This window comes from Embiotoca jacksoni, unplaced genomic scaffold (assembly GCF_022577435.1).
Source record: "Embiotoca jacksoni isolate LCO1_2020_lvr unplaced genomic scaffold, fEmbJac1.0.p SCAF_2, whole genome shotgun sequence".
Taxonomy (NCBI): Eukaryota; Metazoa; Chordata; class Actinopteri; family Embiotocidae; genus Embiotoca; species Embiotoca jacksoni.
Window position 1 is genome coordinate 17,732,367 of NW_027185340.1, and position 12,406 is coordinate 17,744,772.

The window sequence follows — 12,406 nt, forward strand, 5'->3', positions numbered from 1 at the left end:
AGAAGTGTTTTTTTCCTGCAGGGTCTCCATCCGGATGGTTAAACAGCAAAACACGTATCTATGACAAACAGACACTGACAAAAAAAACAAACATAAAAGCAGCACAATAAGATAAGAGTAATGTTTGCAAGTGTCATTATTGACCCGGACAGTAATTGCAAACGTGTTATCAGTCAATCAAAAACATTTGCAGAGGAGAAATGTCTGCAAACGACTCTTCAGGCTGAGAAATTCAATCATTCAATTCCAGAGTTGATTAGAAATCATTCTGTTTGCTTGTACCGGCAGAGTGGCGTGAAAATGACAACTTCATGGAAATTTGTATGGAGCAAAAAAAAAACTAAGTTGCGAAAAGTTGCTGGACTTTGGCAGCATGAGCGCCGTTTTGATTGGTTGGTTGTTGTTGTTTTTTATCAATATTAAATTTCCGCCTATGTGCTGCTGTATTGAACGTCGCTGCGGTCGGACGATGGGGTTTGTGTGTGAAATCCAAAGCAGAGAAACAGAATTTAGTTGAAGGCAACTCGGAGGTCAATAGTAATGTTTGTACATTATTTCAATACTGCATTGTACAACACAAATTTGGATTTTTTTTTTTTTTAAATAAAAATCAAAGGCAGACAGTTGATTTTAGCGAGGCGCCGACAAAACGGCATTTATCAAGCACGTGCGATCGCCTCGCCGACCTGTCACGCTGAATATCCAGGCACCCATTTCAACTGTTTTGCCACCTCAGACCCCCCCCCCCCCCCTCCTCGCCCTCCCGGGCCCCGAGGGGAACCCTAATCTGGGGCACTCATCACGTCTTCCACCCGCGTGGAGCAGAACACTTTGTCCACGCGGTGGTCAGAGCGTGACGGAGCTGGTCAGACGGACGGCGTCTAGATTGGGGGAACATTTCGGGGGGTTACACGCCAAACGTGACGTCGGGAGTCGCGATCCGTCGCCACGCGTGACCGCACGTCTCGGCCAATGGCGCGGCAGCTCTGCGTCCCGTCTTCGTGACGGGAGGATCAGACATTTCCAATTCCGTTTTGCTAACCTTTTGCTAACAGCCGAGGTGGAGGCCGTCTGTCCGGCGCTGCATTAAAAGGTAAACGCTTTCTGAATTACAGCAGATGACGTCACAGATGTGTTTTAAAATACATCTGTGGCCGAGGATTATGATTCCCTGATAGCAAATGTCTTATTCTGGGCCCTTCCTGCGACCCGATTATTTGCAGGGGAGGGGGGGGGGGGGACATCTCGGGAGGCAATTAATCCAATCGGGGACACATTCGAGGTTTTCCGGTGAATCGCTCTGCATGGATGAGATGTCGCGTCCTACCGCGTTAAATTCTCGTGTGGTTTTTTAGAACCGGGGAGCGTCGGTCACCATTAACAGCAGAAATCACGGTCTTTGCTGGCCTCTGGGTTCTCCGTCCGTTTCGGGACGCGATCGTACCGACTCATTTTGACCTCGTTGGCTATTTTGCCGTCGAGGAGCCGGTTTGGTAAACAAAACGAATAAAAACGCGTGCGCTGCAGAGTTGCACGTTCGCTTCTGAATCGTAACCCCCTTTTGTCTGAAACAGCCGTTCCCAGTCGTCGCGCGGCGGAGAAACCGAAGCGCTGCCGGTCTGAATGGAAACAGCGGAGACGAGTTTTAACGCCGACTGTTCCTCCGTTACCGTCCGACGAGTTGGCGGGAGAAGCCGTTCCGATTCTCGCTGACGACGGCCGGCGGCGCGTGTGGGGAAACGAGCTGCGTCTTTTCACGGCGGTTTCTGGTCAGACCGAAGGCGAGCGGAAGAACTCGGCCGCCCGGCGCGGCCCATCGGCGGACGCGCGCGCACGCGCCAGTGATCCGCGTCGGCGCTCCGAGCCGATGCCGGGCGGCGTGGGGAACAATGCGCGGTGGCCGTCGGCTGCTGACCGTAACCTAGTTTGAGACGTTAACCGGGGCGGCTGATCGGAGGTGACGGGTCGCCGCCTGCTCCGGGGCCATGAACGGGGGGGGAGGGGGAGGGGGAGGGGGGACGGGCTCGACGGGCCGCTCGCGGGCGTCCGAGCGGAGCGGCGGGGGGGACGCTCCTCGGGCGCGTGCAACCTGCGAACGTTTCCTTCTCTTTCGGCTCCCCTGCGATTCATTACTCCCTCCTCCCCCCCCCCCCTCCCCCCAAACGCGTCGAGGCGGCCGGTGGCTGGAAGACCCCTCCGGTGCCCCGCCGCGACGGGAGCGCGCTGATAGGCCACGGCAGCTCGAAGGTGACGCGCGACTCAAACAAAAGCCGGACAATTATTGTTCAAGGTCGCCGTCTCCGAGGCAAAAATGCATTTAATTGATCCGTTGCTATATTTAGAAAACGCAGACCGCGCTGGTGATTTAAACTACAGGAGGTAGACGATCCGAGAGCTTTCTAAAACAGTCCTGGGGGGACCGTTTCATGTGATGTCATATCTGAAGAAAAAAAAAAAAAAAATATCGGAAACGGATTGTGTTTACTCGAGCCGACACCATTTACAGTGTCTCAAAGGGTATTTTTTTTTGATATTATGCATTTTGCGTCGAGCAAATCCAATGTTTTAATTAATTCAATTTAATTAAAAAAAAAACAACAATGGAACATTTATTGAACGAATGTCTACACAGCAAGCATTTCCTCATCAGCAACTTCACATTCGAATGTGTTTCAGCGTATAAAAATGTATTGCTGATCCACTTATACCTTAATTGAGTTTCCTTTGTCATTCTGGGTTATTGCCATTCGCATTCATGTTGCTGCTGCTGTGACTTCATTGTATGTGGAAGGATAATAGCATCCTTGAAGGAGCCGTTGTCCTTGAGAACATAATAACTGGACTGCAGGAATGATAAGCTGGACATTCAAATACACACCCGATTGTCAGCAAAGACTACTATCCATTATATATATATATGTATATATTTTTAAATGGCTTTATAAAGATAATCACAGGTACTCACGAAGATTTTTTTTTTTTTTTTTTGTCCTGGAAATTACAAAGGAGATAAAGAAGGAATATAAAATACAGCAAAAGGTAAGAAGCAAATGTGTGCTGAGATTTTTGTGGTAAGATGGGTAATATAACGACATTAAAACGCTACAGCAAGAAGAGAAAGTAATCGGGGCCCTCATCCCCGACCCTCTACCGTCAAAATACTTTGGCCATTTACCGTTATACTCCTTCAGTGTATCAATGGAGGTCAACAGCAAAAGGGAAGATAATGACATCAATTAGAGGTGAAGACAACGACAATAGAGCGGTGAGATTCAGTACACAATGAGCAAAACTCAGGATACGATGCCACACGATGCTTGTATAAAAAAAAAAGAAAAAAAAAAGACCCACACTACCATCTGAGCTGATCCATGTGTGAACAGACTGTAGATGGTCACCTGACACATGAGCTCATTAACACCCACTCGGCTGTCTGTCTGTCCGCCTTTCAGCAGACACTCGGTAATGATCAGACCTGGAGCAAAGTTAGGCGCAGGTTTATATGAACAGGTTTTGTTTTTTTTCTTTTTTTTCTCCCTTTTACAGTTACCAGAGAGCACATTACGTTTCGACACTGCTCTCTAGGTGTTGCTAATTGGTTGGAAAAACAGCATCGGGAGGTGTAAAAACCACAAAGCCCGACACAACAAGCACCAAGCTGGCAATTTTGTTTGTGAGTCATTTGTTTTGACACCGAATCCATTATTTTGCAATCTCCAAATTAATTTGAAAACCATGTTAAAGTAGCAGCACTTCCATTTTTATTTATTTATTTATTATTATCTTATTCTCCTGCCACATACCCATTGTGTAAATTGTTAATATATCAAAAATATGTATGCCCCTGTCCATCAGCCAGTAAATGAAGTTACTTTGTCTGAGCGCGCTCTAAAAATCGATTTCCTAACTTCTTGTGGATATTCCACAAAACATTACAAACCTCCCTGCCTCAATTTGTAACTGATTTTATTTGTGTTTTGTCTGTATTTTCTTTTAATTGAGTTTACTGCGATTTTTCTGTTGTGTATTAGGTTTTATTGTTCAATTATGTTTTAGCTTGCTGCCAAATTGTAACCTCCGTGTCAATTAAAATTAAAACTACCCTCAGTGTATTCCTCATAAATGAATAAAGGTTTGAGTGAATAACTACCGACCGTTGTTTAGCACAGAACTAAAGCCACTACTAATGTACTACAAGTGCCAAGTAAGCCACTTGTCAATCGTGCCAGTGATCATTTGTCTCTGAACAGATAGAAAAACTCAGATGGAAAATGCAAGATTCATTCCCGTAACATTTAAATCTAAACCTTCACGTCAGATCTAGGTATCAGTGCAAGTATCACAGATATGCTTACCAGGCAAAAAAAAAGAAAAAAAAAAAAAAAAGCCTCTTTACAGCTAACTTACACGTTACACCTCGACCCAAAACCAAACCACAACCAGACCCCCCCACGTGGTCTCCAAACAACAACCAATCACACAGGAGGAGCCGCATCCACCGTGTTTACCGTGCAACAAAAGCACATTCACAATTTAAAGCGTCCATGCAAACGTCACAACTTGCCAGCATTAAAAAAAAAAAAAAAAAAAAAAAAAAAAAAAATTTAAAAAATGAAGGGGAGCAAACGACAAAAAGACCCCAAGAAATATCAGGATACCATAAAACGGGCAAAAGCCACCCCCCCAAGACTGTAATTCAAACTACACATACCTGGAGAAGAGGCCATCTGCAGTGATGACGTTTTTCAGTTCCTTATACATTATTGTGAGCTAAATCAAAGCGTCCATAATTAAGAGTTGTCTCCTACTTTTTTTTTTAATTTTCTCACATGCAGATGGTATATACTTTTCTTCCGTCACGGTAGTGGTTCGCGTTTCATTTACTTCCGTAGGCAGAAGTTGGTGATTACTGTAATGCATTTTAATCTGGGATCATTTTACATTAAAATAACAATTTAAGAGCTAATTAGTCTACTGGGTTTTTTGTTGTTGTTGTTGTTGTTGTTGTTTTTTAAAGTGCCCCTCAAAATGTTGTAAATGTCCCAATTTCTTACGACAGCTGAGCAACAAGTCCCCTAAACATGTCTTGAAAGTTTCCTACCGGTGCCTCACCGCAAGTTGCAAGAAACAGACCAAACATGAAGCCAAACGCAGACCATCAGCAACAGAGGGAGGGATATTTTACTCACCCTATTTTTTTTTTATTTTTTTTTTTTTTAAATGAAGGTCCTTCTGCTGAACGTCATACCCGGCGACTCGGTTTACGTCCGTTTCGGATCGTTTCCCGCTGGAGTTGTCGCCGTGACGTGGTTTTCCCTCCACGGGTCCAGTCGTCCGCCCGTAAGCTTACTTTCGCGTTTTTTCGGGTTGAATAATATTCCCAACTGGACGTGTTTCACGGCTTCATGTCAGTTCTTCCGTCGTTTCGCTGTTTCGTCGGCTGACGTGCAGCTTTGCAGCGGCGACGTTTAGTTGGTAAACAGTTAATTAGAGGAGTCAAACTTCAACGCCGGAACAAGCAATTAACGTCGCGCGCGTCATGGGTGGTGACGCGCCTTCTACGCACACTAACTGCATCCACCGCCGCGCATGTATACCTACAGTAAATAGGCCCCGCATTTGAACACGACCTGCAGCCAACATGTTAAAGAATCCTCATTTTCTTTTCTACTTTCTGCTGGCCCATAATTCTTTACCTTTAAAACAGCGGTTTTAAGTTGTATTCAGGTACTTGACTTAAAAAGCACAACTTTTACAGCAATCTAAAAAGAATATTAAGTCCTCAATGAAAAAGTCAATTAATACTAGCAGCAAAATGTAGTTAAAGCATTAAAGTACTGGTCCGGTCTCTCTGACTGTTCCATTAGTATATAATATGACATCATAAGATTATTATCAGTTCAGTACCTAAACGGCATGTTACTGTTGTAGCTGCTGGAGCTATAGTTTGAATTAATATTACTGTAAATTTAATTAAACCATATGAGAAGTTTAGAGGGGAAAATCCCTATTTGACGGAGCTTTTAATAACTCAGACATCTGGAATGTTGCCCACACTAAACACTTTTTGTAAAATGTCAGAGGTCAAAAAGGTTTGAAACCAAGGTTTAGGTTTAATTTCAAAAGCTTCTTATATTATCTATTGGGTCAAATCTTTATCCGAAAAAAAACTAAAGCTGTCAAATAAATGCAGTGTAGTACAATATTTCCCTCTGAGTACATACTTAGTTACTTTCCACTCTGTGTAAAACAGCACCAATTCTCACTTGTTTTGCTTCTCGGTTTTTAATGATACTTGGCAGGTAGTTTGTTCCAAACATCTTGGAGAATTTGCCAAACTCTTTTGTCTGACTCAGTATCTTCTGTCTCTCCATTTAATCCCAGACAGACTCAATAATGTTGAGATCGGGGCTCTTTGGGAGTCATAGAAAGTTCATTATGACTTTAATATGTGACGAGTTGTTGTCATGCTGCAGAATGAATTTGGGACCTGTCTTAGCCCTCCCTGATCGTATTGCATGATGGATACGAGTCCACATCCCAAGTGCAATAAAACCTTTGCAGTTGAGTTTTGGAGGTCAACCATCACCACCCATCCTTTTCCTACACATCTGATTGAAGATTTCAATCTTGCTTTTGAACAGTTAGCACCACCAATTGTACATCATTATCCAAAAGCGTGGCTGTTACAGCAACTTGCACATTTTCCCTTTATTTTTGTTTTTCATGGGGGGATATTTTTCTGTTTTGCGTACAAGCATAAAAACAACAGTAGCCTTAGGTTGTGTCTGGCTGGAAATTAAAACCTGTTTAGCCTCCAAAAAAAAAAAGGAGAAGCAGAAAACAGAGATTGGGGAGAATCCCCTGGGGCTATTTGATATCTCTAGAAAAATTAAACACTAAACTTGCAGGTAATGATTACAGCAGAAAGTCAACCGGTTGGGTGATTACATCAGGTATCATATTGTATCTGGTGATGACTTGAAATTAACATTTGGATCATGTTGCCTGTGTGAAATGACTACAGCTCAAAGGGTTGCAGTGCTAGTGACCAATGAATACAAATAACTGGGAATTTGAAAAAGATCGAATTCGGTCTCTTCATCACATGAAAATCACATGAATCAAGGCTAGTTCTAACATGGCAACTGTGCAGAAACGCATTCTTTTTTTTAAAGTCTTTTAGGATTTCTAAAGAATTTGATGAGTACAGACCGAACATGACACAGCACAAAATGTCCAAAACCCCATGTCATTTATTACAACTTTTTCTATAAAAGAAGTAGCTTTGACTTTTTGGCACTGCCGTCCATGCATGCGGACTGGCCTGTTTGCCTTTGTTTTAATAGCAAAGCCAGGGGAGAGAAAAGCAATTTGACTAACTGTAATAAGGGCACAGAAGGAAGACTTTAATGTCTGAGTCAGAGAAAAGACACTTTATCTTCTGACTTTGCCACAAAGGATTCTGCAAGTCATTGTGCTGCACCTTTAAGTGAACATCGAGAGACAATCATGTTCAGGAATTTAGTCGATGTCTTCACTATCATTTCATCGCCGCAGTATGGACCATTGTGACAAATATTGTATCGGTATCTGTATCTGTAATAGTTGCAACCCAGTATCATGGCAAAGCGTAAAATAGTCACGCTTTGGCCTGCCTGGGCGTGAAAGTTACACACATGTAAATGTTATGTGACCACAGTCCTGCAACTGAGGCAATAAAGTAAAGATTGTTGCAGTATTAGGAGGCTGGAGGAGCGATATGATTATATTAGTCACTGACTGCCATGAAGGACGATGAGGTTTGAATCCAGAAAGTGACAAAGATTATGTTGAATTGTTTTTTGTTTTTTAACCCCAACCATGTGTTGCGTAGTCATTATCATGATGAGGATGATGATACGTGTTTCCACTTTCTATGTACTATTAAAGCTGAGCAGAATTTATTTCTCTTCTAATGTGGTCTACAATTAAAACAACAAAAACAGCAGGTACTTTTGCTTTTACTTATGGCATTTTTGCGAAAACAAATGGAAAGAACTAAACACCTCGAGGAAACGTGATTACTTTTGGTTATCTGTAGATCTTCTTGGCAAGATTATGTACCGTTCGTGGAGCTAATACTGTGTGGGGTCCTTATAAAAGTGGTGCCTCACTGTGCTGTATTTATTTGTCGCCCGCAATCATCCTATCATTTCTTTTTTCCAATTTAAGCATTTGTGGATAATAACCTCAAGATGATTGTTTTTGTATTGTAGTGTAGACATGAAAAATACACACTGTCACCAACAAACGAAGCACTACAGTATACATTGGTTAAACACCCAGCGCTTGAAATCATTGAAAGCCTTGTGTGCTCTTCAAGTGACAAATAGTTTTAGGAAATAACCATTTCGTGTCTTACAGCTTGAAAATTCAACCACGACTTGCATTGTTCTGTGTGGTAGTTTAATGAAATGAAGTTTGTATCATCGGCCTGAACACATGACGCTGTTAACGTGTTTTTTTTTATGTGTGTGATTTTGGGTTCGGTAGGTGACCGGCTGGCTGGAATACCACTGTACTCCTTCTCCTTCTGAGGACATCCTATTGCAGGACCGGTCTTTCCTCCCCCAGCATGGAGCCCACCAAAGTCCAGTCGGAGGGTGGCCTCAATGTCACCCTGACCATCCGTCTCCTCATGCATGGAAAAGTAAGACGGGCACACAGGATGGCATACTGGCAGTGGGGAGGACAGATACAAAGAAGGGATTTATTTCTTCATTTCAGCCGGTCCTCTGAGTTATTTATGACCTTTTAAACAACCAGTTGGATGCAGCCACATTCATTTGATTTATGCCCTGTTGTGCAAGTCACACACAGTCAGTAACGTATGACTCCATCTGTGAATCAATATGTGTAATGTCGTTTGTGGGGGCATTCTGGTGCTCTGTATGTTGAGACAGTGGCCACAGTGACTCCTTCCTCATTTCCTCTCTACATCGTCCCTCTGCTCGTCTAACAACGGCATAAACTGCCTGTAAAAGAAGCTGTGGGCACGACGTTTGAAAGATATGTACATTAACTGGGAAAGTGTCTAATGAAATATGCAATTGGTCGCCCTATGGGGAACGTGTGATCCATACAGTAAGGACTAAAATTATTTATCGGCTTCTCCGTTGCTTCGATTTTCATCTTTCTTAAAATCCTTACATGCAATACCAAACACCCGAAGGGCCTTTTTACTGTTACATTCGGCATCCCCTTTCCTTCTCAAAGATAAACAAAGTCAGTAAGACGCTAATCTCAACTTCCGCGCGAGCTGCAGCAGCCGTTTTTAGAATTCAATTAAATTGTATTCATATAGCGGCAAATTACAAATTACAAAACTGGTTATTCCATGGCACTTAACACATTACAGTCCTTACAGTAGAACTTTACAGCATCATACAGAGGAAACCAGGAATTCAACAATTCCCACGTAAACTAGAAGGAAAAAAAAACTCCCCTTTAAGGGAGAAAAACCTCCGACAGCGGAAGGATAAAACTTTCTTTTAACGGGGAAGAAACCTCTGACAGAACCAGGCTCGGAGGTGGGCGGCCATCTGCACTGAGGCTCACGAGCCTTTTATAAGCGGAGACTCCGCTTGACGGGCTTCTGTTGTTGTTTTTTTTCGAAACTGTTGACCCCGCTCAGCGTGTTATAGTTTGCCCTCAGTGCTGTCAGATTACCAAGGGTATCGAGTATACCAGGGCACCGACATCTTATCGAGATTTTTTTTTTTCCAGGCTCTTAATATGTAGCATCCTCTTCAGTCTCTAAGAGGAGTTGGTATGTGTGAACTGCTTGTGTAAGATCAATCATGCTTTCCCGACCCCAACTGCATGTACTCCGGGATACTTGATAGCTACAGATAGCTTTTTTTTTTTTTTTTTTTTTCCAAAGTCTGTAGAGTTTGTTAAAGGGCCATGTTCGTGGAAAAAACAGAAAAAAGAAGAATGAAGTCCCTGCAACAGCAACTCGATTTCAATGCCTGAGTCTTTCGGGAGGTCTGCCGGTTGGCGTCGAGGCAGCTGGAAAGCAGGCAACACAACACATCGCCGCCATATTGGTGGATTGTGCAACGCAGAGACTTGGAGCCAACATCTTCCCTTTGTCCAGTGTGCCAAGCAGTCAATGAGTAGCTGTTCGGTTCACCCACCGCACGGCTGCTCATGGAGGCGCTTCAGAACCCAGTGACCTGACGATTGTTTGAATAACCCAGCAGCCAGGCAGGGAGCATCGCCACGGCTGGCACTCGAGAGGACTTTGGCAGTGTGACCCACATCCCTTTTTCCACAGCAGCGTGGAAGGGGCATATCCCTCAAACTGAGCAACTGGGCTGGATTAAGTATTGGAATATTGTCATCATGGTCTGTTAGGTGCAGGCAGACCTTCCAGCACCATCCTTTTATCCCAACTACAGATCGATCCTGAGGCCGTGGACAGCACCAAGACCAGCCAAAAAGTGGCTGCCTGAGACAGTTTCGCTCCTACATACTTTTTTAAAAATTATTATTATTTGATCACCAGGACATATGAAGAGACTTGTGGTGAGGTGTCCCTCCTTTGTTATAGCCTTTATATGATCGGGAATGTATTTGCCAGGAATGATCCTTTAGTGTTCAAGCTTTTTGTCCTAGTTTTGGGGATAAGTTTGTTTAAAATATTCGTTTTGTATTGAGAATCTGATTGGATTTTTTTGGCTCTCTGAGTTTGTTTAAGCGTGATGCCTTGTAGCCATGTCTGAAGGGCTGAACAATATTCAGTGTTCCCCACATATAGACTTATTTGGGTGGGCCGCCCAGGTATATTTGGCGATCAATTTCAGAATTTTTTTTTTTTGTCATATATTTTCTAATCTTTCCAAGAGAATGACGCCATTGATGCGTTTGATTAACGATGGGCAATTTCCCTTTGCTCTTCTTCACCTGCGTCTGTTCTGCACCGTGTTCAGTGCAGCAGAGGTTAAGCTCTGCCCTTCATGAAACACACAAGAGATCAGAGGACAGAAACACAGCAGAGACTCTCACTGAGCTGGAAAGAAAGGAGTGCTCATAAATTAGGTAAATAACATAAATAAAGTATTTTTGGCTGGACTGCAACAGCGGCGGCCAGAGCTATAAAGCGAGAGTCTGTCACTGCTGATTGCCGTGACTTTTCAAATTAAAAGCAAACAGAAAAAATGCATGGAAATGCTGTTGAATTTAAGCTGTTGGGATACAAAATGTGTGTTGAGCATCAATTTGTCATCGTTTAAGAAGCTTCTTCAGCTGTTTGGGTGTAACTCGCAGAGGAAAAAAAAGGTCGGAGACCCCTGGTGTAGTACATTAATGAGCATTTTTTTTTTATGAAATAGGAAAAAGTAGTGGCTGGACATTCGCTTGGCGTAAAAGTGTTGACATTCAAACGGGACTTCACGTGGCGCTCGGTAAATTTAAATGGACGCTTTGAAAAGAAGCTGACACCGAAGCCTGCAGCTTCATCGTCGCAATGGATGTAACCCTCACAGTTACTGAGGAGAGGTCAGGGAGTGTTGACGCTTGCAGCCAGCGCTGCCGCTGTGCCCTTTTCCCCACTGTGCCTCACCGAGCTCATGAAGAGTGATTACATACACATGGAAAGTGTGGCCCTCAACACCGCTATGCAGCTGGCACCTTGTTCAGGAAACACACCAGCAAGCATTGTAATGGTGTAAATATATATTTTTAATAAAAGGGAATCTTTTGTGTCTCTCTGTTTTCTAATTGCAGGAGGTTGGCAGTATAATTGGAAAGGTACGTATTTGCTCATAGAAAAAAATATTATACAATATAATCAACCCAGTATCACGGCAAGGCATGACACATTAAAAATCTAATAGTTCCCTAACCCTGTGTTTTTGTTAAAAGAAAAGCTGTAAATCACATGGCTCCAAGCATGCAGTAGGTTTCACTTTCCTCCACTACAGGAAAACGTGTAATTTTCACACTTAGACAGCTCAAAGCGTACATTTTTCTGTACCGTTTTGCCATGATACCGGGCTGATATTTTCATCAGTTTTAGAATTGTGACTATTGATTTGCTTTTTTTTTTTCTAGAAAGGAGAAACAGTAAAAAAGATGCGAGAAGAGGTGGGTTTCAGTATTGAGAAGCATCACTTAAATGATCAAATAACAAAGATATGTAGACTCTTCCCCCCGCAAGTCACGACAGTCTTCATATTGAAAAAAATGACAGTAAATAAATACAAACAGATTGAAATGAATGCCACACCAATGTAATTTTTTTTTTGGATTGATTTTTTAGTGTGGCATCAGCTTTATTATTGGTGAATATATTAATCAAATTTGGTCAAGATCCATTCCAAGATGAAAGTCTCACATCACCTGTATTGACTCTATCAAC

General features: G+C 42.9%; 1 protein-coding gene across 8 annotated transcripts in view; it reads left to right on the top strand.

Annotated features, from left to right (window-relative positions):
• The window catches only part of pcbp3 (poly(rC) binding protein 3), a 64,493-nt gene that overhangs the window by 34,981 nt on the left and 17,106 nt on the right, over nt 1–12,406 (top strand). For all 8 annotated transcript variants that reach the window (XM_069154837.1, XM_069154839.1, XM_069154831.1 and 5 more), the window contains 3 exons: nt 8,536–8,692; nt 11,773–11,796; nt 12,100–12,132. In XM_069154837.1, the coding sequence (XP_069010938.1) occupies nt 8,618–8,692; nt 11,773–11,796; nt 12,100–12,132 (132 nt within the window). In that variant the 5' untranslated portion in view covers nt 8,536–8,617. The remainder of the gene's footprint in view (nt 1–8,535; nt 8,693–11,772; nt 11,797–12,099; nt 12,133–12,406) is intronic.